The sequence below is a fragment of the Aplidium turbinatum genome, chromosome 8 (genome assembly GCF_918807975.1).
Source record: "Aplidium turbinatum chromosome 8, kaAplTurb1.1, whole genome shotgun sequence".
NCBI lineage: Eukaryota > Metazoa > Chordata > Ascidiacea > Aplousobranchia > Polyclinidae > Aplidium > Aplidium turbinatum.
This window is the reverse complement of record NC_137479.1, coordinates 29,684,670-29,712,640: the sequence shown is the minus strand read 5'-3', so window position 1 is coordinate 29,712,640 and position 27,971 is coordinate 29,684,670. Positions and strand designations below refer to the sequence as shown.

The following is a 27,971-nucleotide window of genomic DNA, read 5'->3' as shown; positions in this document are numbered from 1 at the left end:
AGTGGTTTATGCACAGAAGTATGTAATTTAAAAAACATTTTGGACCTGGATTTGGAAGTACATTTATTTTCCATTTCAAGTATTTTTTTTTTGAACATTGTTTTAGTTAAGTGTTTGCAATCAAGTAAGTTGACATCAACATGCGTCAATGGAATCAGTCTCAAATATTGTTAACAGCCACAACTATTCCAGTTGCTGTGCTGGTATGTTGGCTTGTATACAAAAGAGCAACTTCTAGTAAACCCACCTCAAGAAGAGGTTCATTGTCTGTTGGGATGGTAGATGACAACCAAACTGATGATGTTACAAGTGATAACAATTTAATGCGATCTGAAAATGAACAATCAGATGAAGAAGTGGGAGCTACATCAAGCAGTTTATTAGATGCTTTGGATGAAAGACCCTTAAGTATTAATGATACAGAATTGGAGTTTTCTAAGAGTAGTTCACATTTACTGACAGAAGAAAACTTACGCACTGTCAATATACCGGTACCTCCTTTACAAGTAGAAAGCACTGCAATTAATATAGGTGAAACAAGTGGGACAACTACTCAAACCCTTGTTGCCAAGTGTGATAAAAACTCAGGCGATTCAGTACAATTAGAAAAAGTGTTAAATGTTGTGCTCAATAACTCTTCAGAAGAGTGTTTTCAAAATGCAGGTATTGAATCTGACCTGTCCACAAGTTTGCACCCAGTGGATGAAAACATTGAAAGAAGTGCCATTCTTGACAATAACTCCTCGCTTTCAAGTCATGTTTTTGCATCAGAAACTGAATCTGCTATTCAACATGATGAAGTGCCGACTGATATGATATCTCAATTATCTGATTCCTTATCAAAAAACAAGATAGAAACAAACTTGGATGCTAGCCTGGACACCAAAGAAGAGGAGGGCTCTAAAGTTTTAACTCAGCAAGTTCAAGATGACAGTGAAATACAAGTTACAGCTGAGGAATCTTCATCTACTGCATTTGATACAAAAACTTCCGTTGACATAAAGAACCTCAAAAATCATTTAGGAAATATTCCAGACAGCGCTTCAATTAGCGATCAACAAAGCATTGAAAGTTCTTCTGAAAGCATGGGTGTCGATTCTGACGTCAATGCAAATAACAACAATAATTTACTAGAACAAACAACAAAATGTTTTGCAAATGGTGAAAGTTTTCCAAAAGTTATAACTTGTTCTAACGGATTTGTTACAAACAATGAGCTTTCTCAGGAAGGTGCTGATGTGAATCATTCTGAGATGAATGGGTGGAGCAAGGACATCAAAACACAAGAGGTATGGTTCCCAATCCCATATTGATAAATAGTGAAAAGAGAAAAATCGCCATCGCTCACAGAGTGCAAAATTAACCTAGCTTAATGCAGTGTGCTTAATGTTTAATGCAGTTTTTCTTCTTGCTTTTAGCGCCTCGCATACTGCAAGCGGCACTAAAATAATAACTATTACGTAATAATCCATTTCTCCTTTAACTTTTAACCGTTGTGTAATCATTCAAGTTTTATATTTTATCTGGTGTGATTTTCTCGAACGTTTTTCATCATTTCAAAGAAAGAAAGTATTTCGATCTGGTGCCTACTAAACAAGAGTTTACAAAATGGCGGACAATTGTCATAATTTAGACTACCGCTCTCCGAATGCTCGTTGACGCTGATGTGATTGTTCAAAGAAGCCGTTCTTTGATCGGTATTTCCACACGCTCGTGCTACTTTTGATTCGGAAACTTTGATAAAGAATCGGCAATTTTTTTCGATGCCAATTCTCAAAAAATTGCCGATACCTGCCGATTCCGATTAATCGGCACATCCTTAATTTGTAATATGCTTGCATCGCCTTGCAATATTGAAGGAAATCAAGTATTTTGGAAATGTGCCAGTGCTGTAGATATCCAAGTGAAAACTTGTGCAATGGAAGTGAGTTTTTAATTGAAACATAATGTACACTTTTTCACACTTTATTAAAAATATGTCTGTGTAATTGCTATAGGTGGGGATTGGGGAAGTCTTGAAAAATAGAGGAAGTGACTTAAAAATTTATAAGATGCTTCATTTGTTTCATATCATCATTATATCATTATCCTACTTTTGATTTATATCACGCTTTTTCACCATCAGTAACTATTGTATGTTTTTTGATCAGAAGAAATCATTAAGTGAAGCATGCAAAGAAGAAAAAGCACCCAGAAAGCGACCGAATTCTTTGCCAAAACTTGAGATCCTTGATAATGGTCTGGATGAGACTTTACAAGTTTATGTAGAGTTTCCATCTGTAAGTGTTTGATGTTTATGGATATTTTACCTTGATCACTATTTAAACAATAAACATGAATCTAGTGCATTAGTTGTTATTGTCAGCAGGGAATCATGAAACTCAGTTTGGCAAAAATCTTTATAAATTTACCTGCTCTCCCAGTTTCCATGCTTGTGCTATAGTGACAGTAACCATTCCATGGTGTTTGGTTACAGTCACTTAAGCGTAGGTGCTCTCTCTGTGGCATCAGTTCGAGTAAAGTGTATTTTATTGGGTTTATGATGGTTGCTATGACATGGACAATATTTTATCAATATACGGTGAAGCAGGCTGTAAAGGTTTGTGTGATAATAGTGATTCAGTTTACTTAAATTCGGTTTGCTTAGCATTGAGCACTCTTTTGTGGTATTGCATTAATGCCACTTATCATATATACATACGTGTATCAGATAGGCCTAATAAGTTCATTCAGCAAACATGCAACTTGGACTCTTAACAAATGAATACTGGCTACGCATTGCCAGCAAAACAGAAGAAGTATTCAGAAGCAGAGCAAAGACCATTAACTTTACTGAGTTGTTCATTGACCAAGATAACGATTCTAGTCAAATTATATAACAGTCTCCTTGATTACTAAGTCACAATTTCCACTTGAGACCTTAAATTGATATTAACTTTTTTGTTTATTACAACTTGTTTATGCAACTTGTATTTTATGCAATGCAACTCAAAATTGTTTTGTTTTAGCTGCTTGAACTTTTTATATGAATTTTATTAGTACAAACTTTAACTTTTTATATGAATTTTATTAGTACAAACTTTTGTGTGAATAGCATTGTCTAACCTACCATGGTGAAGAATAACAAAAAGTCTATAAGTATAACAACAGTTTGTGAACATACACAGTTACACACTGTTATTAGGCCAACCTGTAACGCATGATCGTTACCTGTTTATTAATAAAACAACTTACTCCTGTCACAATCATCATGCTTCCAACAAAACACAATTTCCTCAGAAGTTAGAATAGTGTCCAAACGTCGGGTACCAAGTGAGGGTGTCTGCACCTTAATGTCACGTTCCTCCTTCTGCTAGCTTGTTTAAAAGATGGAAAACTGAAATGATTTGTTTTATTTATTTCAGTGAAAAACAGAATTTACTATATTTTTTGATTGAAAATAAATTTTTATTTTTTGTGCTCTTGCGGTATTTATTTCCAAACAATGCATTTTTTTGCACATTGGATAAATAGATAAATCACTTTACAAGTTTCTTTTTACCGTTAGGAAAGAGTGGGCTTGCTCATTGGCAAACAAGGCAGAAATATCAAACAACTCAAACAAGATTCAGGAGCCGATGTATTTGTACATGCCGCTCAGTATCGTGATGACATACAAGTCCTACAAATCTGTGGTAAGAAAAATTTAGACTTTCTTAAGTTTGACATTTTTTGTGTCAAATAGGGCTTTTGCTAATTCATTTACGGCAATAGTGCAGAAAAAATGTTTGAAAAACACTCGTGTGAAAAAGCTGAGTTGTGGAGGAGGTCGTGGAGTCGGAAGGATTTTGGCGACTCCACAGTTGGAGTCGTTATAAAAAAGCCTTGATACATACAAAACAGTAAACAATAAAAATTTTGTTTGAAACAATCTTTTTTTAAAACGTTGTTTCTTGTTCTCTGTATTGAGCTCTACAACTTCACTACAAAAAAAGAAGTGTTTGTTCTTGTTAGTTTTTATGAAAGTTGCCATTTCAATTTCAATCACAACTTAAAGTGAAATTAAATTTTGAAAAGATAAAAAAACACAAAACTTAAAAAAATTTGGCAGCACTGAAGTCGGAGTCGGCCAGTTAAATACCGAGGAGTCAGAGTCGAACTTTTTTTCTCCCAACTCCATAGCTCTGAAGTGAAGCAACAATTTGCTGTTGCTATGGAGTTATTGGTAATAATCTATTTGTTAGGCACTCAGTCGGAAGTGGAGAGTTGCGTGAGCAGAATCAAAAGAAGGTTCAACGATATCACGTTGTCTACGTTTGACCCGGCAAATATCAGTGTTCCATCCCCAAACTCTTCACTTATATCGCCAGCCAGCACACCACCTCCAATGTATCCTGTTCCCAATATATCACAGGTTGGCTTTTTTATTAATTGCAAGATAACTGTTAGTAATCAAATTGTAGTGTACACTCGCTGTCTCATCAAACCTTTTGACGCATCTGCTTTGGACAAAACAATGTTACGATAAATGTAAACATAAAGTATATTATATACAGTTTTTGTTCTTCTTTTGGCTGTAGACTTTCTTGCTACCATATATGTGTATATTGTATTGTATAGTGAGGCCTGAACTTTTCCTTACTTTAATGACGTAAGAAAGCAACAATATTGTCCGATAAAGATTTCAATGAATAATACAATTAAAAATAATCAATCTTGTCTTAACTTTTGATTTGAATGTTTAGTTGCGCCTCCCTGAAGGTATCCCAGTGGAAGTGACAGTGTCAGCCATTGCCGCTGTCGATTGTGTGTTTTTGCAGCAGTACACTCATCCAAGCTATCCTGGTCTGGAGGCGCTAGAGCGAGCCATGTCGCTGTGCTATGCCGAACCGACCACTCCATCCCTCCCTAACCCAGTACAAGGTTGGTGATCATTAGCTTGTTACAACAACGCCGGTAATAATCTGCTTCAGCAGTGCTTTCGTGCTCAGTTGCTCACCTTATTTACATTTTCTCTTGTTTACATTCAGGTTGCTGTAAACTGTTTTGTGAAAGCATGAGCTGTTTTGCATCGACCCACAAAATTTATTCATATTTTCTATATTTAAACGTTTTAAATCGCCCATAATTTTCTAATGGTGATAGTCGATGTGGTCGGAACGTGGCAAATTGAAGTCTAATAGAATATGGCGAGAAGGCTTTTCATACCTTGAAGCTGCAGTTCTTTTCGTCTGACTCTGACTGTCTGAGAGTCAGACAAAAAGTACTGCAGGTTTGAACTATGACAATCTTCTGAGCAAGCTTCTTCTAAGCAAACTTTATAGCTTATTCGAATTTTCATCTAATAATGTTTTACTCCCAGTTATCAATATTGGTGGTTTATTGCTATAATGTTTGCATATTCAATTCATGCTGTTGAATATTTTTTGTTCAGTTGGTCTGATCTGTGCGGCACCCCAACAAGGCATGTGGTACCGGTCCCAGATTATCCAGTGTTTTGAAGACTCCGAGGAAATTTTAATTAAGTTCATGGACTATGGTGGCTATGCAACCATGCCTGGAAAAAGCATCAAACAAATCAGGTACGATGCTTGTTTATGTCAATCTGTGGTGACTAATAACTGCACTTCTACTTTTTCAGTTGGACTTATAAAGATTCTTGCATACTTAAAAGTGCTGACTTTTCTCTTCATACATTTTTAAAAGACATTTTATATAATAACATTAATTTACACGTAACAAGCCTACCTCCGTCCTCCATTGGTGTACTGAAATATGTTAAGCAACAGTAACTCCGCAGTCCCGGTCATTGTCTGGTTAACAGCAGTTTTTATTTTTTCGTGTCGGTTACTCAAACACGCTTAGATAATTTTCCACCGTTTCGTTCCAGAGCCGATTTCGTTAATCTTCCATTCCAAGCTGTGGAATGCTACCTGGACAACATTGCTCCCCCAGAAAGTAGGTTGATCATTTGACGTGATCATGCTCATGCGATGGCATGGCGCATGCTTGTGGCTGCTGGTTTTTGCTTAAATAATATTTGTGTGATTGGAGTTGGGCTAAAAGCAGTGAATCATTTATTTGATGATAAGATAGACTTTTGGAAATGTACGCCTGTGAAAATAACTACACTGTTTGCTGGATCGAATTTGCCATTTTCATGAACACTTGTTTTGTAAAAGACGACAGTGCAGCGAAAAAAGACAAATACGTTACAAGGTATATTAGCTGTGAGCACTGCAGCTGTTCTAAATACTTTCGATTTAATTGAAGTAAATTCACACTTCAGTCGCCAACTGACTCCTGATTGGTTGATTAGTAAAAGCTGCCATATTATGTGCTTACTACTCAGTGACTTTTGGTTTTCATGTGTCGCGTACCTCATTTGGAAAAAGCATGTTGTCTTGTAACAATTAATTACGCACCACATTTGATCGATTTATAACAGTATGTAATTGTTGCCAGACAATCGCTTCTGTGAGGAAACAGTGACAAAGATAGCGGATATGCTGAAGGAAGGGCGCTTCCAAGCGAAAGTAACCGGTTACCGCGTTGACGGCCATGCAAAGATTCACCTCTTCAAGTGTCTCAATGACAAGGTGGGTGGAGCCTGCTGTTTGTTGATTTTGGTGTGAGAGAAACTGTTTAGCAATGCAATGCTTAACAATAGAAAACCTCCATCGCGATTGCTCAGCTGAATAATTGTCTGATTTTGTGAACGAGGAAGCATCGAGACCAAGAAATCACGGTCAGGTTAGTCACTGGATTAATAAAAAATATGTTTTCAGGTGATTCTGATCAACCAAGAAATGGCCACCAAAGGTCTCGCCACGTGGGTGGAGCCAGCCCCTTATCAATCGAGCTAACCCTCTCAGTCGGATATCGTCGTATATGTGTTCAATCAACGTCCACCAGTGTAGATTTTACGTACTTCAAAGCGTGACTGAAACATAGGTTCATTTCCAACACAAATATTCGCCTCCAATTCTACAAATATGTTGAACGTGTCGTCTGGGTCAGCTAACAAAATAAGTTCTGTTTACATTGATGTTGCGCTTACTAACGTTAAATCAATGTAAAAAGGACGTGTTTCTGTGAGCCAGAACGACGACAAGCCATCCTATCAGTTGCACTCTACGCCCGATGTTGTGCTGAAGGGGGGAAGGGAGTGTGAGAGTTGCTGTTTTAAAAACGAAATGCGAAAATATCTGGCCGTTTTGAGTTGGCAAGACTTCCCTATGCAGCATAGATAACAGAAGAATGTCGTGATTTTGCTTTTCCCAATTGTTGTTGTAGGTAGATAATTCTTGTGTTTGTTTATGCCCGTCCAGACGTGTTTTACTTACGTGACTTGTAGAACTTATCGCTTGTTATGTTTGCAGCCAAAATTCACCCCGTTTTCGACGGATATAGAGCAAAATTTATCTTTTTACATGGACTCAACGTTTGCAGACCTCAAATCAATATAAGAAGACTGGTTTGCTACCTTGGGATATGCTCTAATAGCGTCAGTGCTAAACATGTGGAATTCAGAGGTGTAACATTTTGGTAAATACTTTCAATTAGCTTTAAGCTAATTCTGTGTCCGTACGAAACTATGGAAATCTTGCGCAATGTTTCAAGCGACCAACTTCATATATATTTTGCCCTCGTCTGACTTTTTTTTACTTTTGAATTACATAACGTTTAGCTTAGTATACGTCATCGCTATTTGTGGAACGAAAATAAAATGCGGTATATGCAGCTAGCAATTCCAGTCCTTTAAGATTGATTTAAGGTTAGCAGACGTTGAATCAATATGAAAAGGATAGGTTGTGCTATCTGGGTAGCAACTCGCCAATGAACGGAAAATTTGGCAAAACTTTAGCGGGATTAATACGTGTCCGTCCTTGGCGCGGTTGTAGATCTTCACGACATGATCGCGTTCAAGCGAAAGTCCCCATTTAGTTCACTTCCTCATGTTATAACCAAACTTTTCAATGTGCTTGTAACCAGAGTGGCATCACGGGTGTCGACCAGGCCTTTTTCACCTATTCAGAAAAGTCGAAGTATGTTAATTGAATGCTTGGCATGAGACCTAATAGTTGGCTTATCGTGGAGCATTTACTTTCTAACTTTTATTACAAAATAAGGAAACCTCCAGCTCCTTTGAGGCATGACCGCTAAGCACTTGCCTTTTAATAGACTCACTTTTGCATCGATTCAGGAAGTACATACTTGAAATATGAAAGATATTGCTGTCTATTTTAATTGATATCAGCAGCTGTTCGCAGCCTATGATGGTAACCCAGACACCAAATTAACCGTTTTTACATTGATTCAATGTGAAAAACAATTGATTTGCTCTCTAGGTAATTTGTTGCACCATCAAGTTACCTCATCCGGGCTACTTTTTGTAAAACACGTCTCTCAGCTTTTGTGTGGACCTGTCGTTTGACTTCTCATAATTTCACGTGACCGTTTCCCTACAGTAAAATCTGTGATCTTTGCATTGATGCAATGATTAAATTGCATTGATTGCAATGTCTGCAGAAATAAAATCATTTTAATATGGCGGATTTTGTTGTCTAGGGTCTTCTTAAATCAGTTAATGCTTGATGGACATCAATCTACGTTGAATCCACGCAATTTGTTTTGACTTTGCATCGGGCTGTAGAAACTATTACGTATGTACTTGTTTTTGCTTTGTTGTAAGATTTCGTCTCCTTGCAGTTGTAGAACGGCCACACACCCCACATGCTTCCCAGTCATTTTGATTAATCAAAGAACAAGCATGCCACGCTAGCATGACCTTGCCACCAGCGAGGTATTGGTAGCTCGTCTCTGTGACATCATTTCTGATCTGTCAAAGTGGCTCTGACGTACAACAAATTAGTGTTGCCATTTGCTGTAGCGTGGTTGTGAAAACTTGCCTTTTTTAAAAGTGTATTTTTGCGTTTGATAAACATCAGCTACCGTACATCACAAAGCATTCGCTATTTTAGTTTTGCATAAACGGGTCGCTTTTGAAAAGTACTTGAATGAACATTTTAAAGACACAACTTTTCTAGTCAAACCTGCTCCCCACAATCAAACGTGGAAATTGAAACTTTCATCACTGTAGAAAAGTGTAAAAAAGACGTGTTTTTATATGCTAGACCCAAAACCTTGTAAGTTCTGTTCTTTATTCTGTTTGGACAAATTTATTACCTTGTTGCATCAATTCAGTCTTATTGTATTTGAAGAAATTGCATTTTTCAACCCACCCCTGGACATTGCAACGTAAAAATTGTAAATTGTGGTTTTCTGTCATTCACTGTGTCAAGAAAGTTTGTGAAATCATCATGTAGGACACGTTCTACCGCCCTGCCCAAATCCTTTTCAATTCACCGATTCTTATTTAATTCCGAATCTCAAGCAAGGTCAGCACAACCTTAAACTAAAGGAAGCTGTAATTTATTTCAGTCGATATTTTATGCTGTTCAACTGTGTTGGTTCATACTGTACTTGTTCGCCAGGTTATTTATTGTGAGATGGAAATGGACTTAACGCTGTGACCGATGATTTGTGCCCAGTCAGTAAATCAGTCTTTTTTACATTGATTTAACGTCTGCAGACGTTGAATCGATGTAGAAAAGGACTGATTTACTGTTTGGGCGTGAGGTGCTCGCACAGTGACAAGATGCTCAACTTGTTCTGTTGCAGTCTTTAAAAATAATTATCACATTTTTACTGCCCAGTTAAGAAATTCCTGACATACATTTTGTTTTTACATTTCTAAACTTTTTTTTCGAAAGAACCTTGCTTTTCAGTTGGCAGAAATTGTCGTTGTAAACGTAAACTAAACGTGTAGCGAAGTACGAACTATGTAAAGTGGCGATTTTGCAATCTTTTAAACTTTGCATACAAATACGGGCAAAATTAACGAGATCTGAAAGTGTGCACTGATGAGGTCTGGCATACTGATTTGTAATTTGGCTTTTGTAAAGCGTGGAGTTAAACAAACAAACTTGCCGCACGAATTTTTGACCTTTTAGTGGTTTTGTAAAACGCAATCGGTTGATTGTGGAGTCATGAATCGGATGACTGACCTGAGTGACCCACGTAGCTCGTGTTGTGGCGTCCTGTTGTTACTTTCCCTCTCTTTTACGTTGATTTTTGATAACCATAGCGAAGCACGTTCTCATATACAAACTTCCATAGTTTAGGAGCAAGTTCTGTTGTGTGTTTGTATTGGCACAAAATTTTTAACTATTGGTTCTATAAAAATTCAAAACATATATTGTCAGTTTTGCTTTTTGTACCCGAATTCGGTACAGGACACGCTGATTGGCTGATGAACAGAAGCGCTGTGTAATCAAATATTGTTTTGTGGGCAGAATAGCAATTAGCCCGTGCAGCGATCTTTATAAACACCACGTTGTTTTGTGGCATTGCAAGTAAGAATGTTTCAGTAATCTTCATATTTTTTCTTAACACTCCATATCAAACCATTCTGTATTTTATTTTTGGATTCAATTCCAAAAAAAAAGTTTCAATAACACATCGTAACTTCCAAGTTGCACAGGAAACTATTGTATCCAATCAGAATAAAGAAGTGTGTCGAAACTGGGTACAAAAAGTAAACTGACGGCCACTGCAAGACTGGATCTGCATCCCCCTCAATGCATTGTAGAATGTTGCTTGATTTGTTTGAAGCCATAACCATCGTTATTGTCGTTCACTGGTAGTTGCTTGCTGTTTGTATCTAACCTTGCGGAAGGCCTGTTCCATTGTATGACGTCATTTCTTGCTCTTCGACAGCCCCGACCCCCATGGGCTTCATATGGCATTTGGATAGTCCCAAAAATCACGCAATTGTGCGTTCAACAACAAACGGGTTGCCACTTGATTGGCCCATCAGTTGTGCTTGCGCTCACAGCGGATCCACAGCAGAAGTTTAAATGGAAATCCTTAAATTTTGTTACAAAAAATTTCATTACAATTACGAGTGTATCCGAAACTCGGTACGCACTTACGACCTTCAAAAGAATGACTGCAACAATCAGCTTGAAGCAATGTAGCATGCTTGTCACTGTAACGTTGTTCGCTTGCTTCGAGTTGCACTTCTTGTTAACCTGACGCTGTTGCTAGAGAACCGACGCGCACGAATCCAATCCTTCATTTCGATTTGAACCACTCACATGTATTCAAACTATGTGGTGATAATTTCCTGTGCTCCATAAAACTTTTGCACGGTTGGTTGAAGTGTTATTTATGTGGAAATTCATGTTCTTTCTTTTTGTAATCGACTTTGCGGTGCTTTATGATTTAAAGATTTTTGCACAAATCTCAACCAAGTTGATCCTTGAAGCATTACTAAAAATATCTGGTTCAGCCAGCAAGCCTGTTCTTTGTTTGCATTGATTTACCGTCTGTACACATTGAATCAATGTAAAAGGGATAGATTTGCTGGCTGGGAAATAAAGCCGAGTTTCACCACTTTAATTACGTAACCTACAAGTTCTCGTCTATATACCAGGATCTCAGACAGCAAAGCAGACGTTGAATCAATGAAAAAAGCGACCGATTTGCTGTCTGTGATCGCGAACATGTTGTCATTGTTAAGCCCCAACCGCGGACAAACTCCTTTCCACTCCACAGCCGTGCTATCACAATGGTGATTGTTTGTCTTCTGTACTGCTGCTATGTAGCTCTCGAGGCGAAATAATGAGCCATGTTTGTCATCACAAAGCAAGATGTTCTTTTCTACCGTACCCGACACTTGTGTTATTATTATTACTCGTGCTGTATTTGCATAGTGTGCGTGTGTGTGTTTGTATATTCCCCGCATGGTTCAACCAGAGCGCCTACAAATGATGTGTGGTGTTTCTGCAGATTGCTTCTAGTAGAAACGTGTCCGATTGACTTTGCTGCTCGCAAATATCGCTCACGCTCTCGCACCCATTTGACTCGTCATTTTGATGCTTTTTCATGATCAGTAGAAGTTTGGTTTATTTGGTTGCACAGAAAACAAACATGCGTCGAATGGGTAGCGCGATACAGAGCGCTGTATGGAATAATGTTGACAATCACATAATTGTCATCACTGGAACGGTGTGAAATTGAACAACTATATCACAGCCTCTACAAGTATGCGAAACTGCCAGGATTAAGCTCTGCAAGAAGCTTTCCCAGTCCAAGGATAAAGATTCAATCAATCACTCAATCATTGGTGTCCAGACTCTTATATTTCGCGAATAATTTGATCAAAAACATGGCAGTTTGGAAAGTTCGTTTTGACTTCAACCATTGGGTTAGATACAATCTCCGCTTTTAGATAACCACCAACTTTTCTAGCCCATCATGAGTTCTTTTTGCGTTTGAAACTGTAGCGGTGTTACTCCGACCCTTACGAGAGGTGGAATTGTCTGCGCTAGAAAGTGCACTTGCTCAGGAGAATGAATTCCTTTCGTTAGACACCGGGGCCGGAGGGTTTATCGCCCCGGATGCCCTGTGAGTTGCGGTGCCTGGTTGTTGCCATTCGCTACAAAACTTGAATTACCAAGACACCACGAGAAAGTTGGCAACTTGAGTTTATGGTGAGAGAAGCCCTTAGCTTCAAACTGATTTGCTTAGGTTGGCACGTCCAGAGCTAATGGGTGAGCTTAAAATAAAACAATTACCGTGCAAGGATGAGAACCGCCAAATTGCGCTTTAGTATGAAGATGACAAAATCTATTGGGAAGATGAACGGTGAGCAACCAAGTAGGCTGCTCCAAATCATGACACGTCAAAGAAACACGCGCTATATGGCTACGTTGATTGCTTTGAGGGGTCACGGTGCAAAAAGGGTTGAAAACCCCAGCCCTAAAATCATCTCTGGTCCAAATGTATCCCTGCTCACAAAAACAATAAACACAATGATTCGCTAACCATTTCACATCGGTGTAGCTTCCCCGCTAACCTAACACTTCCGGTCAAGCAGTGGCCACTGTCAGCGTTGCTTGCAGGGAATGCGTTTGCTGTCCGGTGGTTAAAAATACAGTACAATTCGCCTATATCGACGTTTTTTCGTTGGTCCCAGCGAAATTTCTATCTTTTACGTAATCTGAGTTCGTATTTTCGACATCTTTTTTGATCCCCCATAGCATTATATTTATTTATGGCGACAGTTGTAGCTTTTCACTTCCGGACACTTCGATTTAATGACGATGTCGCACTTAATGTATAAGAGGGTCGTTCGCAGCTGACGGTAAGACATGGCAGAAACAGAGCGCGTCTGCACTATAGAAACCTGATGTGATGTAAGATCGTTAGTTGACCAATAAAAGCGCTGGCAGCAATCATGACGTTAGACTGCTACCTCAGAAGCAGGGACGACAAACAAGAAGTGTTTTTTGTATGAAAGTAGCTTAAATGAAATTTTATAATAAAGAAATTCTTGTATGAAAGTACGGTAGCTTAAATGCTGCACCTTACAGTGTAACTCAGTATCCTACCGCTCATTACTTTTCATGATCTTGTGACTTGTTTGCGTTGTTTTTGCCGAAGTGTAAGCAAAAGCTTAAAACTTAGCGGCAGTGCAGATCGTTCCTTGGGTTTTGAACTCCTCCCCAATTTGGAAATAAAACATAGCCTATTGATTCTTATAGCCTACACTTTTCTTTATTCTCTTTGAGATGTCGATACCTGCGAATTCTACTGTGTGGTGCATCAAGTCGACGGGTAGGCAAGCAATAAAATGTTTGTATCATTCATTGTTTCACAACCCTATCCAGCCTGTGATGCCCCCCATTAAAACACAGCAAAATTAGTTTATTCACTGTGTATTTGCGTGGTCGGATAAATGTAGACCTGAACATCATCTGTTGAAATGTTTGTTTTTGTCAGTTTTTGTGAAAGTCGCTGTTCCAATTTCGATCACAATTTAATTGAACGTAATCTTATAAAAATAAAGACAAAAATGAAAAAAATCTAGCAACACTGAAACCGGAGTCGTATAGTTTTCACCCAACTTCACAGCCCTGCTGTAAACAACTTATTTAACGAAAAGGAAATATAAACTTAAAACACAGAAATACAAAGAAAGCAGCTGTGTTAGAGTTCTATAAATTGAAAGGACAACGGCGTCAATAATCTTGTTCTTTTATTGGCAAACACACATTCTGTATTTTGTCATTATTGCTAAAACCACAAGCCAGTTTATAAATTTGAGACATTTTCTACTTACAAGGCGCTGTTTACTAGCGGTTCTTCTGGTGCCAACACAGCAGCATTGTTATCAAACTTGAGCCAACACATTTAAAAATTATCAGCATTTACTTTTAGCTTCGTCGAATGTCTGTGTGCGCATTCTGCTAAATTCTCTACAATTCTGTTTAACGAATAAAAGAAAAAAACGAAAAGCAAGACATCGACATGAATGCAGCTTGAAAAAAAAGACAATTTGGGGCATTCAAAAGTTCACGAATGAATTCAAGTTCCACTGAGCTTGAGGAGTGAAAATGGTCAAAAAAACATCATCTCAGTTTTGTAGCCTAGTTTCTGCAAGTTACGATATCGGGGATGGATAAATCTGCTTTAGTATGTTCTAAGTTTCGTCCACACCGCTATTGGCAACTTCATAACAAGCGTAAGTACAACTTGTGTTACAACGAAGTGAAACACCCAGCCAGAAAATCACTCCTTTTTTACATTGGTTCAACGTACGTTCACGCAGACATGCAATAAAAAGGACCAGTATCTCTGACTGGGTGCTGTGCCTCGGAAACATCACTATGTATGCCCAATTGTCCACGAGGGAACAGGCAATGCGTTTATCATTTGCAGAACTAGCTCAAGCAGCGCAAACTTCTGAACAACGCAGCTGGGAACTGGGGTGCAAAGCTTTCACACAAAATTATCCGTAAATTACTGAAAATAATGCTACAACATTGGACCTTATACAAAGCATGCATAAGGGGCCTAATAATTATAAGAATGCTATAACGTCCAAGAACGTGATGTAAATACAAGCACTAGCATTTCAGATTATGTTTGTACAGCACAATTCTACACCATTAACTCCTTTTGCAAAGAAAGCTGTTAATTTTGCTTACAATTACATGGTCAGTAAATATATGCACAAGCAATCAGCAGTATTTTATTCGGGTTGATTCCAGAAAGGCCAGTGAAGAAGGGGGCAAACTGCTATTTTATCAAGGCTTACGCCTAATGGTTGGAGATTAAGTGGACGGAAAGGCATATGCAATGAATGAGCCTTCTTTCTTTGTGGTGTAAATTGCGCCAAAATTATTGTTTCTAAACTGTTGTCAGTGGCCGATTTTAGCGATGTTTGCCTTCTTAGTACAGTAGAATTCGCCTATAACGGCACCTCTAGGGGATTGCAAAAACTGACGTTATAGAGATAGACGAACTACCGCAAACTATTCCAAAACTGTCTTTTGATTAAAGAAAGAGGTGTATAATCCAGTCAGGTTTACTGTGTACCACCAAACTGACAAAAGTCACGCAGAAAATACAGTAAACAAAGAAATTGTTAAAAAAAAAACTACAGCGAAAGGTACAGAAAGTTAATTCAGTTAATTAGTTTATACAGTGCTGCACGTACAACTGTTGCTTTGAGTTGTTTAAAGGTCAGCTGTAGAGCTGCTTTTTACACGTGATAACTTTTCACGCGGGAAAAAAGTTAATTAAAGTCCCTGCTGCGAACGACGTAGCAAAATAAAGGGAAGACATTTTGCAAGCAGCAGCGCTAACTGGATTAAAAGACTGACCGTTCGTGGTGAAGGTGATGGCTTAAAGTGACGTTATAAACGAACAAAAGACGTCTGGGGACCAATAAAGGGTGCTGCTACATGCGAATTGACGTTATAGGCGATGCTGTTGTAGCCGAACTACAATGTACGTAAAAGATAGGAATTCTGCCGGGACCGAGGGAAATGTGACGTAATAGGCGAATTGACGTTATAAACGAAGCCGTTATAGGCGAATTCTACTGTACTAGGACCTGGTCACACCACTGGTTGAACCTCTTTACGCAAGCAAACATTGAATTAATGTAAACAAAATGACTGATTTGCTGGCTGAGGTTTTATAATTCTGCAGTTTAGTATGACAAATAAAACCACGGAAATTGTCGTGCTTAGGTAGTCTTTTTGTGTACAGTTTTTTTGTGTTAAGCCTAAGTTGTTGCTGCTCGTTACGTGATGGGTACTGATATAGAAAGTCACTGTCATTTTGTGTGACTACGTCTTCCCCCCCCATGACTATTGATGCACATTGCACACACAACAGAGCGTGATACCAGCATAAACATATGTTAGTCTTTCATTGCGAATACAACATGACAAAATCTCAGTTTTTGTTATGATGCAATTAATCTGTATAGTCATCAATACCAATGTCTCTTCCTTGCAAGAAATTTGCAAGGTTGTGACACAGAAAAACCTGAATTGATGCTGTTATTGCGCAGTTCAAACAATACCAGTCTTCTGTTCGGTAATGAGTGGCGTTGAGGAAAAGCATTTTCAACAACGCAGTCAATAGATTTACATGTCAATAGATGCAGTTTGTGTTCAATTAAGCATAAATGCAAAAGGAGTTACAATGAAACAGATCCCAAAAGCAAGGATTATGTTTGTTAATACAAACATTCACTAGAAAGAGCGTTAGTGATATAACTTGACTGAAATGTCATCGGTAAGTTATAGAAATACGCCAAAATTGGCAAGAAGCAACAATTTAGATTTTTATGTTACAAATATGAAAGAATTACTTATGTTTTTTGCTTCACAAAAAGCGCAACAGTTTGGCTCGTCATGATCTAAGCATCCAAGTCGTCAATCAACCTTGAGCAAGATATATTTCAGATCCCCAAACATGTTGTGTTCATATGTCTTAATATTAACAATGCCGAATTTGTTCATTGGACAAGTTAAAGGTTGATGTCTTTACTTGGATCTTCTATTTCTTCACTTCAAGCTCAAATAAGTACAAACAGAGTTAAAGCTGGTGGTAACGGGCTTGCATGGCAGATATCAGGCAACAATCAACATGCCTGGTTGCCTGTCACGAAATGTTACACTGTTCGTTTTAGTAACGTATTTTAACAAAAAAATGATCATGTTTTTGTCTGAAACCTCTCCAGGTTAGTTCACATTTAAGTGGCCCACGACAAGGTTACTTTGTGATGGTTTCCTGACGCGGGGAATCTCATCAGGGGTGGGCATATGGTCCCCGGTGACCTGCTTCACTTCCGGGGGAATCTTTTGTTTGCTTGCCATTTGTGCCCTCGCCATGTTGTAGTCGCCAGAATCGAAGTACTTGGTCTGAAAAGAAAGGTTGGACTCGCATCAAAGTATTTCGTTTTCAGGCTCAATGAAATAGTTGATGATAACTTTGCACTGACCCAGCAAACACATGTCTCGTCCTGTTTACATTGCTTTAATGTCACTAAGTGCAAAGGTTTCCCATCTTAAGATAAACGTGAACAGTAAGTTGAATTTTCTCTTTAATATTACTGCGCAAAATTATCTTTTTAAATTTAATATCGTTTCCACATACTTTTTGAGCCATTCTCTTCTGCAAAAGACTGGAACCACCTTTTGGCTTCAAATTGGGATACTTTGACTTCAACAATTCTTCTTGCTGCTTTTCCACAACCTGAAAGATGGAAATACTTTAACGCATGATGTAACACAATGTTTGATAATTTAATGAATAAGCAAAGAATTAAAAACTAATAACAAACAAACTTTCAGAGAAAGTCCAATAGTTTAGATCAGACATGTGCAACTGGCGGCCCATGTTATTCTGTGCGGGCCGCATGGTACTCAGCATAATACTGGAATTCATTAAATTCAAAGTTTTGTATTTGGCTGACTGGTAAAAAAAGTTGCACATGCCTGGTTTAGATGCATAACAAACACTATAGTCGGAATTTATTTGTTGCATTTTACAATTGTGCAAGTTCAACTTACTGTAGTGGCAAAACAATCAGATTTATTGAACAAAAAAAGCACAAAAAACTTCCTACCTCTGGTTTTTTGAACGTTTCTTTAGGTCCCTCCCCATCAAGAGTGGTAGGTGCTGCTGACATGTTTGAACTATTTTTCACACCTTGACCACCTAACTACTTAGCTACTATTTAAAGCAATCAGATACAGAAAGTCCTACTTGCTTTACTTGTTTTACTTGCTTAAGTTTTACTTGCTTTAAAACAAAACAAGGCTGTTTAACATTGACACAAACTCAAACATGCAACACTAAATTTCAATTTGACAGCAGCAAATTTTCCAAGCTCATTGCATTGATGGATGTGAGGACTTCAGCCTCGTTTTCAACAAATTAAAATGTGGTTGTTAACTTCAAGCAAACAAATAGAAAATAATTGTAAATATTTAAATAAAAAACACGTACACATTGGCAAATTGTTTCTGGCACATAACTAATAATTCTATCAACACATGTGATATGAAAATTACTATGTCCTGTTCTTGGTGATTACAAATTAAAGTTATAAAAACTAGACTTTCTTTTCAAGTTGTCAAAACTAGACAAACGTGGCTTTGGAAGAAAGAAAAATTTAATATTTTTTTTTAAAGTTCAGTTTGATGAAGAAGATACTGAAAATTTACTTGGAATCTGTTGCAATCATTAGGCTTAATGGAGTCAAAACAAACTAGTCAGTTGATTAAATCCACTGCAAAGAGAATGCAAAATATGCAAAAATGTTGAAATATAAAGACTGGAGAAATCAGTCGAGAAAAAATGCAGTTTAAAACAATGGATGTTAAACAAAGGTGTTTTTGATATTTCCATGAAATCATATATTAACAAACAGCTAATACAGAATCTAGTCATTTAAAAATCATTAGTGTGACTTAAGAACGAAGTACTCTATACAATGTTGTCTTTTAAATATAGTACACAAGTCGATGAACATAATCTGTACAAAGATTCTGAAGGCATACTTGTTGTCAAACTTGTGTGTTCAATGTTAATTTGACCTTGTTCTATTATCATGTAGCAACATATTTACAAACACCTGAACAGTCACTGACCCATCTCTCAACATGCTGAGTTACTTCTTTCCAGGGGGTTGAAGTGGCTTTCCTTTCTCTTTTCCCCGAAGTTTAAGTCCAATGGCGCGTTCAATTTTTCCCATGACTTGGTTGTTGGGAATTGCTTTCCCACTTTCATATTCGTTGATGACCTGTGCTTTTTCATTTATTTTAGTTGCCAATTCTTTTTGTGTAAGGTTTTTATCTTGGCGTCCCTTCTGAATAAGCCGTCCGACGTCCAGCGACACATGGTGATGGTGCAGTTCTTCAGTTTCTCGATCTAACTTTGCAGTGTTTTTGGTAGTCACAGCTTTCTTGTTTGTACCAGCTGCAAATTTCTGGCGTGTTTCAACATCTTCTCCCTTCCTCAAAGCAGCATTGATATTCTTGGAAGCACGAGCAGCTCCAGGAGCAGGCTTAGGCTTCCTCAAGTAAGTCACGGTTTCCCAGTCAGTATTGCTATGCATTGTTTTTCAGTCTGAGTTTATCTGAAAATATAATGAGCAATGAATTATGAACACCATTTCTGTGAATTCAAATCACAACTATAGCTACATCTGCAAATAACCTTCCAGGGCTAAATGCTAGCCTACTAAGTTTTCAATTTCCAAAGCCATCTTGCATCAGTTCCTTTTCTGCTTACACAACACTAAACCTACAACAATGAAAAAGATTATAAAATTTAATTACTGCTGGCACAAATCATCAAAAGTTAACTTTTTGTTTTGAAACAACCTACAGCCAAGTATCCAAACATGCATGTTTTGTTATTGTTAATAATTAAAATATAAAATACGGCATATAGTTTAAATTTATGATTTGAATAATATTTTTCACTCCTATGTGCAAAAACTGGTTTAGTAAACTAAAAATATGCCCAACTGCTTGCATTCTCAGCAAGATTCTCAAAAAACGATTCCATTCAGTGCTGATACCAACGGAAACAGCCTATAGCCTAGCTTGTATACACTTCATAACTGCATATTTTATTTTCTTCAACAAAAGATAAAATTAAATGTTCAGAATGAATAGACAAAGAAATCTTGGCATGGTTTATCCACATAGCAATATTTTGTAGGCTAATCTGGATAAACAACACATCAAAAAGGAGTCTCTAACCCTCAAAGCAAAGCTGAGACGAAGCGAATGGTATACACTAGTACTCTAGTAGTAATAAAATTGATAGTAACCACTGTGCAACACTTATAATATGTATGCATAGTTGCATACTAGGGGTATGAAAATTTTCCAACTTTATATCCCCATGTCATATTTTGTGGAGTTTTATTGTGCAAATCATGAATATGTAGCAAATTTTCATTTTACTTAAAAAAAACTTCACCCTCCAATTGTGAAAACTATTTTTTGACTAATGACTATATAAATACTATTTACAATTTACATATACAAATGGGTTAAATTACGGTACTCTTTTAATAAAGCACATTTGTAAAAAGACATTTAATATATAGTTTTTCAGTAGATTTACAGAGTGGAAGCAAGTTGTGATTTTTTTATACATCTGTGCTTTGTTATCTGAATGCTGTATTGGTACTGTATATATTATAGGCGGGTCCATAGGCGTCAAAATAGGGTGGGCTGGTGGGCATATTTGTACAATATGTTTTGCCCACCCTGTTTTCATTACACTTATGAAGTGTTCGTTACAATAATTTCCGTTTTTGTTAAACGCTGAATTATCCAACCAACTGAAGCGCAACTTCTTTTTTTACGCTATGTCTCTCGCTAAAAAGGTGGTACTCACTGCATTGTTGTTGCTAGTGCTACAGCAACTGCCACACGCTGGCAATTCCTGGTGAGAGAAAGCCACGTTTGGTCTTTTCTCCGAATGGTCTCTTTTTCGTTACGTTACAGTCAAACTTCAGTTCCGGGTCAACGTAAGGGAATATGAATATGACATCATAATGAACATGACAATAAAATAACTGATACAAACTAAAGACGTACTGAAACAATCGCTTTTTACAAATCTTTCCTCACAAACTTGTTGCTGAAGAAGCCGCGTCCAGCACGAATGAACGTAGAGATGACATTGATAAAGAAAGTAGTGGTGAAGTCAATGTCTCAGGCAATGCACCGGTAGTTGTAGACGACAGCATGAGCCATGGAAATCTACATGCTCCATTTGACGTTAGCATGCTGCCGGATCAGCTTCTGGCTCGGGAAGGTTCCGTCAGCACAGTCAGCAGTCACCTGTCCGAACATTTTGTGGCAAATCCGAAGACGCCACTTTAAAGATAACAGGTCATGAGTCACACGCTTTTTAGGTTGCAAAAGAAAACATAAAAGAAGTTTGTTTAGTTTAGCAGCGCTCATAAGATTGCAAGGCGCAAGAAAGCAAACATCAAACCTATTAAAGCTTAAATGCTGCAGCGACGCTAAACGCAGTCTTTGTGAGAAAGACTAACCATTGCAAATTTGCGAACATACACATTCAATGAAATCTGTTTGAAAACTCTCGACCACCCAGAATTCCTCTCTTCTAGGAAAAAATCGACGCCTATGGGCGGGTTTGCTACTATTCGGCGAGTCCAATTCAGCTAGTCCGATTCGGCGAGTGCCCTATTCAGCGATTTTTCGAATTTTTTTTTTAAGTTATTGGGTACCGTAGCCTGCTTTTACATCGTTTTAACGTCGCTAAACGTTCAAATAACCCCATAACCCTTAACCCCCTAACCCTTAACTCCCTAACCCTTAACTCCCTAACTCCAACCCTAACCTCTAACCCCAACCCCTAAAACGGCAATGATAATTCGGCTACGGTACCCAATAATTTAAAAAAAAAATTTAAAAAATCGCCTAATAGGGAACTCGCCAAAAAGGGCTCTCGCCGAATAGGGCACTCGTCGAATCGGACTAGCCGAATTGGACTTGCCAAATCGGACTCGCCGAAACGGGCCATTCCAGGTATAGGCGATAGCTCTTAGACCAAAACTACCTAAATGACTTCATCACTTTGATACTTTTTACTCGTTTCTGATAAATTGCCAATATCAGCAGGATTGAAGCACTCAGTAAAAAACCAGCTCACATATATAGAATACCTCTTTAGCTGTCCATTGTCCGCATACCCGGTATGTAGCCACAAGGGGGTGCTGTGTAAATACTACTTTGAGACTGATATGGAAATACTGTGACCACTTTTTCACAAGGATTTGCACACTTTGTGGACTATTCTTGTAGTTAACTTTGCTATGCTCATTAAATGCATTGCAAACTTAGTTTGGGGAAGTGGTGGTTTCCCAAATTATTTACAATTTCTGGAACACTGTTTTTCTCCCACATGATTGATTGATTGAATGAATCTTTACCCTTGGACTGGAAAAGCTTCTTGAAGAGCTTAATCCTGGCAGTTTCGCATACTTGTAGAGCAGTGGTTCCCAACCTGGGGTTCGCGGACCCCTTGGTCTTGGGGGTCTGTAAGAAAGCATTTGGGGGTCCGTGATTACCTTGATGAATTTGGAAAAAAAACTTTGTTCTATATGCATGGATGGAGGCTGGAGCACCAGCTACGGATGGGCAATTCAGAATAATTCACTATTCCAGAATTATTCCGGAATACTAAACCGAATCCAGAATCGAATCCAGAATACTGAATCCTATTAACTTCCAGGCTCCAGCAACACAAAAAGTAAAAAATTTCAGACACAAAAGCTACACAATCAAAGTAAATGTTTGTTGCAATGCAACACATTAAGGCATTCTAAATGACTTCCAGCCAAATGGGAGCAGTGTTGCCAGATGATGGAAGCCGCTTGGCAACAAAAAGTAACTAAAATTTCACCAGATATTTCAAACACCCTAAACAGGCCCGTAACCAGCCGGGGGCCAAGGGGGCATCGCCCCCCGCCCCTGAAAAAAATTTGCCCCCCTGGCAAAATCCCAACATTCTCGAGCAACAGCTACAATTATAATGATTTTGCCCAAAAAAATTTTTCGGCCCCCCTAAAAAAAAATTGCCCCCCCTTGCTCTGCGGTCTGGCTACGGCCCTGACCCTAAATAAAGCAATTTCGCTTAAATACAAATAGTTTTTAAGACATAAGACACTGCCATCATCCATATGCAAACCTCTTGCAAAACGTTTTCTATACGAGCAGGGATTATAACCTATTGCTAAAAAGTTTAAAAAAATTGAAAAAACTTTCTTGAAAAAAATTGAGTAGGGAAAATTTCACTAGATTTCACCAAAAATTTATCTGGTTCCAATGTCAAAAAGCTTGGCAATAAAGACCTGTAAATTTCACCAGAATTTTTTAATTTGATATTCTATTTTCCCATCTGGCAACGCTGAACTGGAGCGCAGCTTAGTTTCCGTCAAGCCGCGGTCGAAAAGAATCGCTCGGAAGATGCTGATGTGGCAGGTATGCTGAGGTGTTTCAGAGCCAACTCCTTTAGCAGGGGGCATCTGCTCAATGTTGTTACGCCCACCGGTCAAACTATCGCAGAGTCGCATACGCACGTGGATTGAAAAAAAGCATTGCACGATTGTGCATGTGTGCAAAGCGTGAAGAAAATTGCACGCTTAGTTTCTTCAATTGCTCGTGCGAGCGAGTGACGTAGAGTTGCATGCGCCGTGCGCGCACAACGCGTGCACAATGTTTTCGAACGTTTGCGTGGGTAAACCACATTTTTTTCAGTTCACTGTCTCCAGCTGACAGCTTGCACAAGACTTATGCATATCTTTAAAACCGAATCTTATTACCCGGTTTTATTGCCGTTTTGGATTCGGATAGTTTAGGATCCGAATCCTTCTGGATTCGGTATTCTGAATTGCCCATCCCTAGCACCAGCTATGCTTGGGAACAAATCCGGATTTGCTGCTTTAATAAAAAACGAAGCTCCTCGCGTGGTTGTTACTCATTCCTTCTTGCACACGTACGCCTTAGCAGCAAAACTTTACCAGCAAGTCCCAAAGAAATTCTGACGAATTGCGTGAAAGTTGTTAATTTCATCAAAAGCAGAGCTGTAAACCACCGTACTTTTAAAGCGCTATGTCAAGAAGTAGGGTCAGATTACGAAGTATTTTTGTATCATTCTGAGGTACGTTGGTTATCTAGAGAAGTTTTAAAACGACTGCAGCAGCTAAAAAATTAGGTATCAACTCTTTTGAAAGCAAAAGGAAGTCCCCTCTCAAAATTGTTTGAGAATAAAAGTTTTCTATACGGCATGGCCTACTTAGCCGATATTTTCGGTCATATTAACAATGTTAATCGTGGCATTCAAGGACCAGGTGTGACAATAATTGATGCAGCTGAAAAGCTGAAAGCGTTTTTAGCCAAATTGCCGGTTTGGAAACGCAGATGGGAAGCAGGTAATTACGCTAACTTTCCAATGTTAGAAGATCATCTTGATGGATAAAACTCAAAGAGAATGTACTCTTTTGATCTCTATGAAAGAAAAATTTTGAGCACACTTTGATACCTTCCAAATCTCATTTCAACGTTATTTTAATTTAGAACACCTGCCGAACGAAGTTGAAACAGGGATTCGAAATCCTTTTCTTTTTGACTTGAACAATATTAGCGATGACGATCTCAGTAAAGATGACCTAATTGATTTGAGATCAAAGGAGTTATTACACATTGAATTTCATTCAAAAACTGTGGAAGAATTTTTGTGCTCACAACTGCAAACCTACCCATTCTTGACAAAGCAAGCGATTATTGTTTTTTTACCATTCATAACCACTTACCTTTGCGAGGCAAGATTCTCAGATCTTGTTACAATAAAAACTAAACATCGAAATCGCCTGGACGTTGAAGATGACATGCGCGTTGCATTGTCAAAAACTCAACCACAGTTCAGTCGTTTAGTTCAGGAAAGATAACAACAGCCCTCTCATTAAATTTTCTTACGTTGAAAAAGTTTCGGCATGGCACTTTGGGTCACCTTAATATTCAAATACTGCAGAGTGCAGACATTTCTTGAACAATTCCTTCATTTTCTTATTTGAGAAACTGTTTAACTTGATATTTGCCGCAGGAGTCATAGCGGCTTCTTCTTTCGTATGAGAAGTTGGTTTTTTGGACTACATTTCATTGGGGTCAAATGTCCAGGCATTCTTCGAGCAGCCACTTGATTGTAGAGTCCTCCAGCGTTGACAGGCCAACTGCCCTTGGAGGAGTAAACGTCGGGCAGTGGTAGAGGATGTGATCTGCTGTCTGTTCCTCTGCACCACAGTTGCATGCCGCTTACCTTTGCGAGGCAGGATTCTCAGTCATAGCGGCAATGCAATATGACACAGTACAGTAGTTGAGTAGCATAATTATTACAATAGTCAATAGTATGTTAATTGAGTTTCAGGCAAAATTTAGGTAGGGGTCCGCAGAATTGATAATTTGTCTAAAGGGGTCCGCGACAACAAAAAGGTTGGGAACCACTGTTGTAGAGGCTTTGAATCACTGACGCTTACTCTGTCACCGAGATTGACAGAGTAAAGTTTTCGATGGTTGAATTCTTGTTGCCGGAAAATTATTCCATCCATTAGATGCCGCTGAATGGAGAGCAGTCCTTAACGTGCGTTGCTCAAGCGCACACCCCGAGAGTTGAACCAACGCCGCTTGATCTTGAAGCTTCTTCGTTCCAGAAGTCACACGCTAACCAACTGAGCTATTGGGGCGGACATATTCCTCAGTTTCTGATTTATCTTCTCTGCTGTTATTAACAAACTTTTCTGTGACTGATACTTTTTCTCTTAATAATTTCACTTTTCCTAGATAATTCTATTGCATGATTTTTATGGTGCAATTTGCTCTACTTTCCTAATTCATATTTGCAGTAAATACAACTCTTCGTTTTCTTGGCACAACCATTTTCATCTATTATATTGAACAACTTAGTAAATCATACATTCCTGGTCTTTGTCTATGGCTTCATACTTTTTAATTATACACGTTCTAAATGTTTTTTTTAACAGTTGATTTATCTTTTTGAATTGCAAATTTGGCTTATTCTATAATTGTTTTACTCCGTCTGTTATCAACACAACCCTCTCTTTTTTGGTTTTCACACATAAAGATAAAGTTTTGTATTTATCCATGTTATGTTGTTCTTTGGAATTCATAGCATTTGATTGAGACTATCCACAGTTGTTTGCTTCTTTAAAGTTATACCTTCCTGGAATCTCAATAAATTTAAAGAAAATTATTTTTTTCAAATGAAGGTGCATTGTTTGAGACTTTTAGCTTGCAAGTTTAAAATTTGACAAAATATAATTTGATTTATAATTTATATTTTATTATAAATATAAATAATTTGACAAAATTTTTTGTCATACCGGTACCCCTAATACATACATAGACACATATAACTTATATGAATGGGAACCACTGTACGTGAACATGAAACTTTTTAAAACATATAAAACACAACATAATTTAACATTTTAATTTAAACAAACAAATTATAGGTCCATATAAAGAATTAGATGAAACATTTTCTGCACAGTAGTGTGTGGAACATTGTAATTTATTCGCATCTCAAGAACATAACATAAAAGTTAGAGATTGAATTTTATTATGGTATACTAAAACTGTATATAAGCAATATTCTTCGTAACAATACAACCATAACATCAGACACAAGAGCTAATAAGCAGAAAGCTGCATAAATCTGCAATGTAATGACTACATAAAAATATGCAAAAATTACTTACGTATGGTAGCCTAATTAATCAGAAAATTGAAAGCCGAAAACAAAAGACAAGCTACAAGCATATTACGATATCCTGTATAACAAGATATAATACATTTATATGCAGGTTTCTGAGATTTTTGTTTCAAACTCAGACCTGCCTTTGAATATGATCTTAAATTGATTATTGAAAAAGTTGTTCACATTAGAAGCATACGGTATTTGAACGTAGATGCAACCTAGTTCGTACCCTGAACAGTTTGTACCCTCAGTTCGTACCCTGAAAAAATCGAGAGAAAAAATTAAAAAAAGCGGAAATCGCTGATCGCAGTTTCCGCAAACATTTTATAATTTTCCCCCTGAAACGATTGAGAGAAAGATAGCAAAAAGTCGAAGTCGCTGATCGCAGTTTCCGCTAACCCTAACCCTCGAGTTTGTTAATTTTGTTTGTGGAAACTCCGCTTAGCGAGTTCGACTTTGTGCTATTAAACTGCGATCAGCGACTTCGGCTTTTTTAATTTTTTCTTTCGATCTTTTCAGGGTACGAACTGTGGGTACGAATTGTTCAGGGTACAAACTAGGTTGTCACCCTTTGAACGTTAGTTGCATTGACTGTATGCACAAGATTCAGTTCAGTTTGTTTTTCAATTCTGACCACAACAAAAAAACAATATATGCCAAACATAGCAGAGGTCTAGAAAAAGGTAGAAGTAGATTCAAATTAAGGTGTTCCACAGCAATAGTCTAAAAATGCCTGGTTGGCATGCCTATGCATGTCTGATTTGCATCTCTAAATTCAGATGTTTGCATGATGCAATGCAGACATACATTATTGTGTCAGCCAGACACTAGAGGAATTGGGGAAGGGAAATACTTTAATCATAATGAGATGGCACATGCCGTAGGCTTAACAGTTTTCAGTGTGACTGTGAGATGAGCCTTTTTTTCATGCTAGTGACATGTGGTGTGGATTGTAGTAACTTAATAACCTACACGACCCAGGACTTTTTACTGAAGAATGGAAACATTGAAGCAAACAGGCCAGGCTAAATGGCAAAAACATTAACAATAATGGGGATGTCTGACACATTTTCCCCTCTCAAGTCACTAATAAAAAATATCAACCCACAATTAAATCTTGGTCTCTAAAATAAAATAATTCCTCGTTTCTAAAAAAAAATTGAGCACGTCGTCAGTAACTTGGATGCACAAATTACAAAATTAATAAGTAATTAAAACAACAATCATGCATAAAACATAAATAAAGCAACTTTGTCGAGAACGAGAAAGGTAACCCCTTGCCTTATCCAAAA

The 27,971-nt window shown here is 37.9% G+C and overlaps 2 protein-coding genes and 1 pseudogene across 5 annotated transcripts; 1 reads left to right on the top strand and 2 right to left on the bottom strand.

Moving 5' to 3' along the window:
• The first annotated feature begins 10 nt into the window (after window positions 1–10).
• Window positions 11–11,817, top strand: LOC145775138 (uncharacterized). Of its 2 annotated transcripts, none has more exons than XM_082586368.1 (9): window positions 11–1,289; window positions 2,154–2,279; window positions 3,548–3,674; window positions 4,224–4,393; window positions 4,725–4,902; window positions 5,414–5,561; window positions 5,870–5,937; window positions 6,445–6,578; window positions 6,768–11,817. In XM_082586368.1, exons 1-9 carry the CDS (start codon window positions 141–143, stop codon window positions 6,843–6,845), a joined length of 2,178 nt encoding a protein of 725 aa, XP_082442494.1. In that variant the 5' UTR covers window positions 11–140; the 3' UTR covers window positions 6,846–11,817. The 2 variants fall into 2 exon arrangements, with proteins under 2 accessions (XP_082442494.1, XP_082442493.1); XM_082586367.1 differs by having other exon boundaries at window positions 2,151–2,279.
• A 2,252-nt stretch (window positions 11,818–14,069) lies between these two features.
• LOC145775151 (cAMP-regulated phosphoprotein 19-B-like) lies at window positions 14,070–18,150 on the bottom strand. Its single transcript, XM_082586381.1, has 3 exons — window positions 17,978–18,150; window positions 17,506–17,604; window positions 14,070–17,270 (listed from the first exon to the last, which is right to left on the bottom strand). Exons 1-3 carry the CDS (start codon window positions 18,038–18,040, stop codon window positions 17,091–17,093), a joined length of 342 nt encoding a protein of 113 aa, XP_082442507.1. The 5' UTR covers window positions 18,041–18,150; the 3' UTR covers window positions 14,070–17,090.
• Window positions 18,146–26,754, bottom strand: LOC145775149 (endothelial differentiation-related factor 1 homolog pseudogene; annotated as a pseudogene). 2 transcript variants are annotated; one of them, XR_014290129.1, is made up of 2 exons: window positions 26,681–26,754; window positions 18,146–19,492 (listed from the first exon to the last, which is right to left on the bottom strand). The product of XR_014290129.1 is annotated as an endothelial differentiation-related factor 1 homolog pseudogene, transcript variant X1 (transcript). The 2 variants fall into 2 exon arrangements; XR_014290130.1 differs by lacking the exon at window positions 26,681–26,754 and adding an exon at window positions 19,573–19,593.
• Between the last annotated feature and the right edge of the window lie 1,217 nt (window positions 26,755–27,971).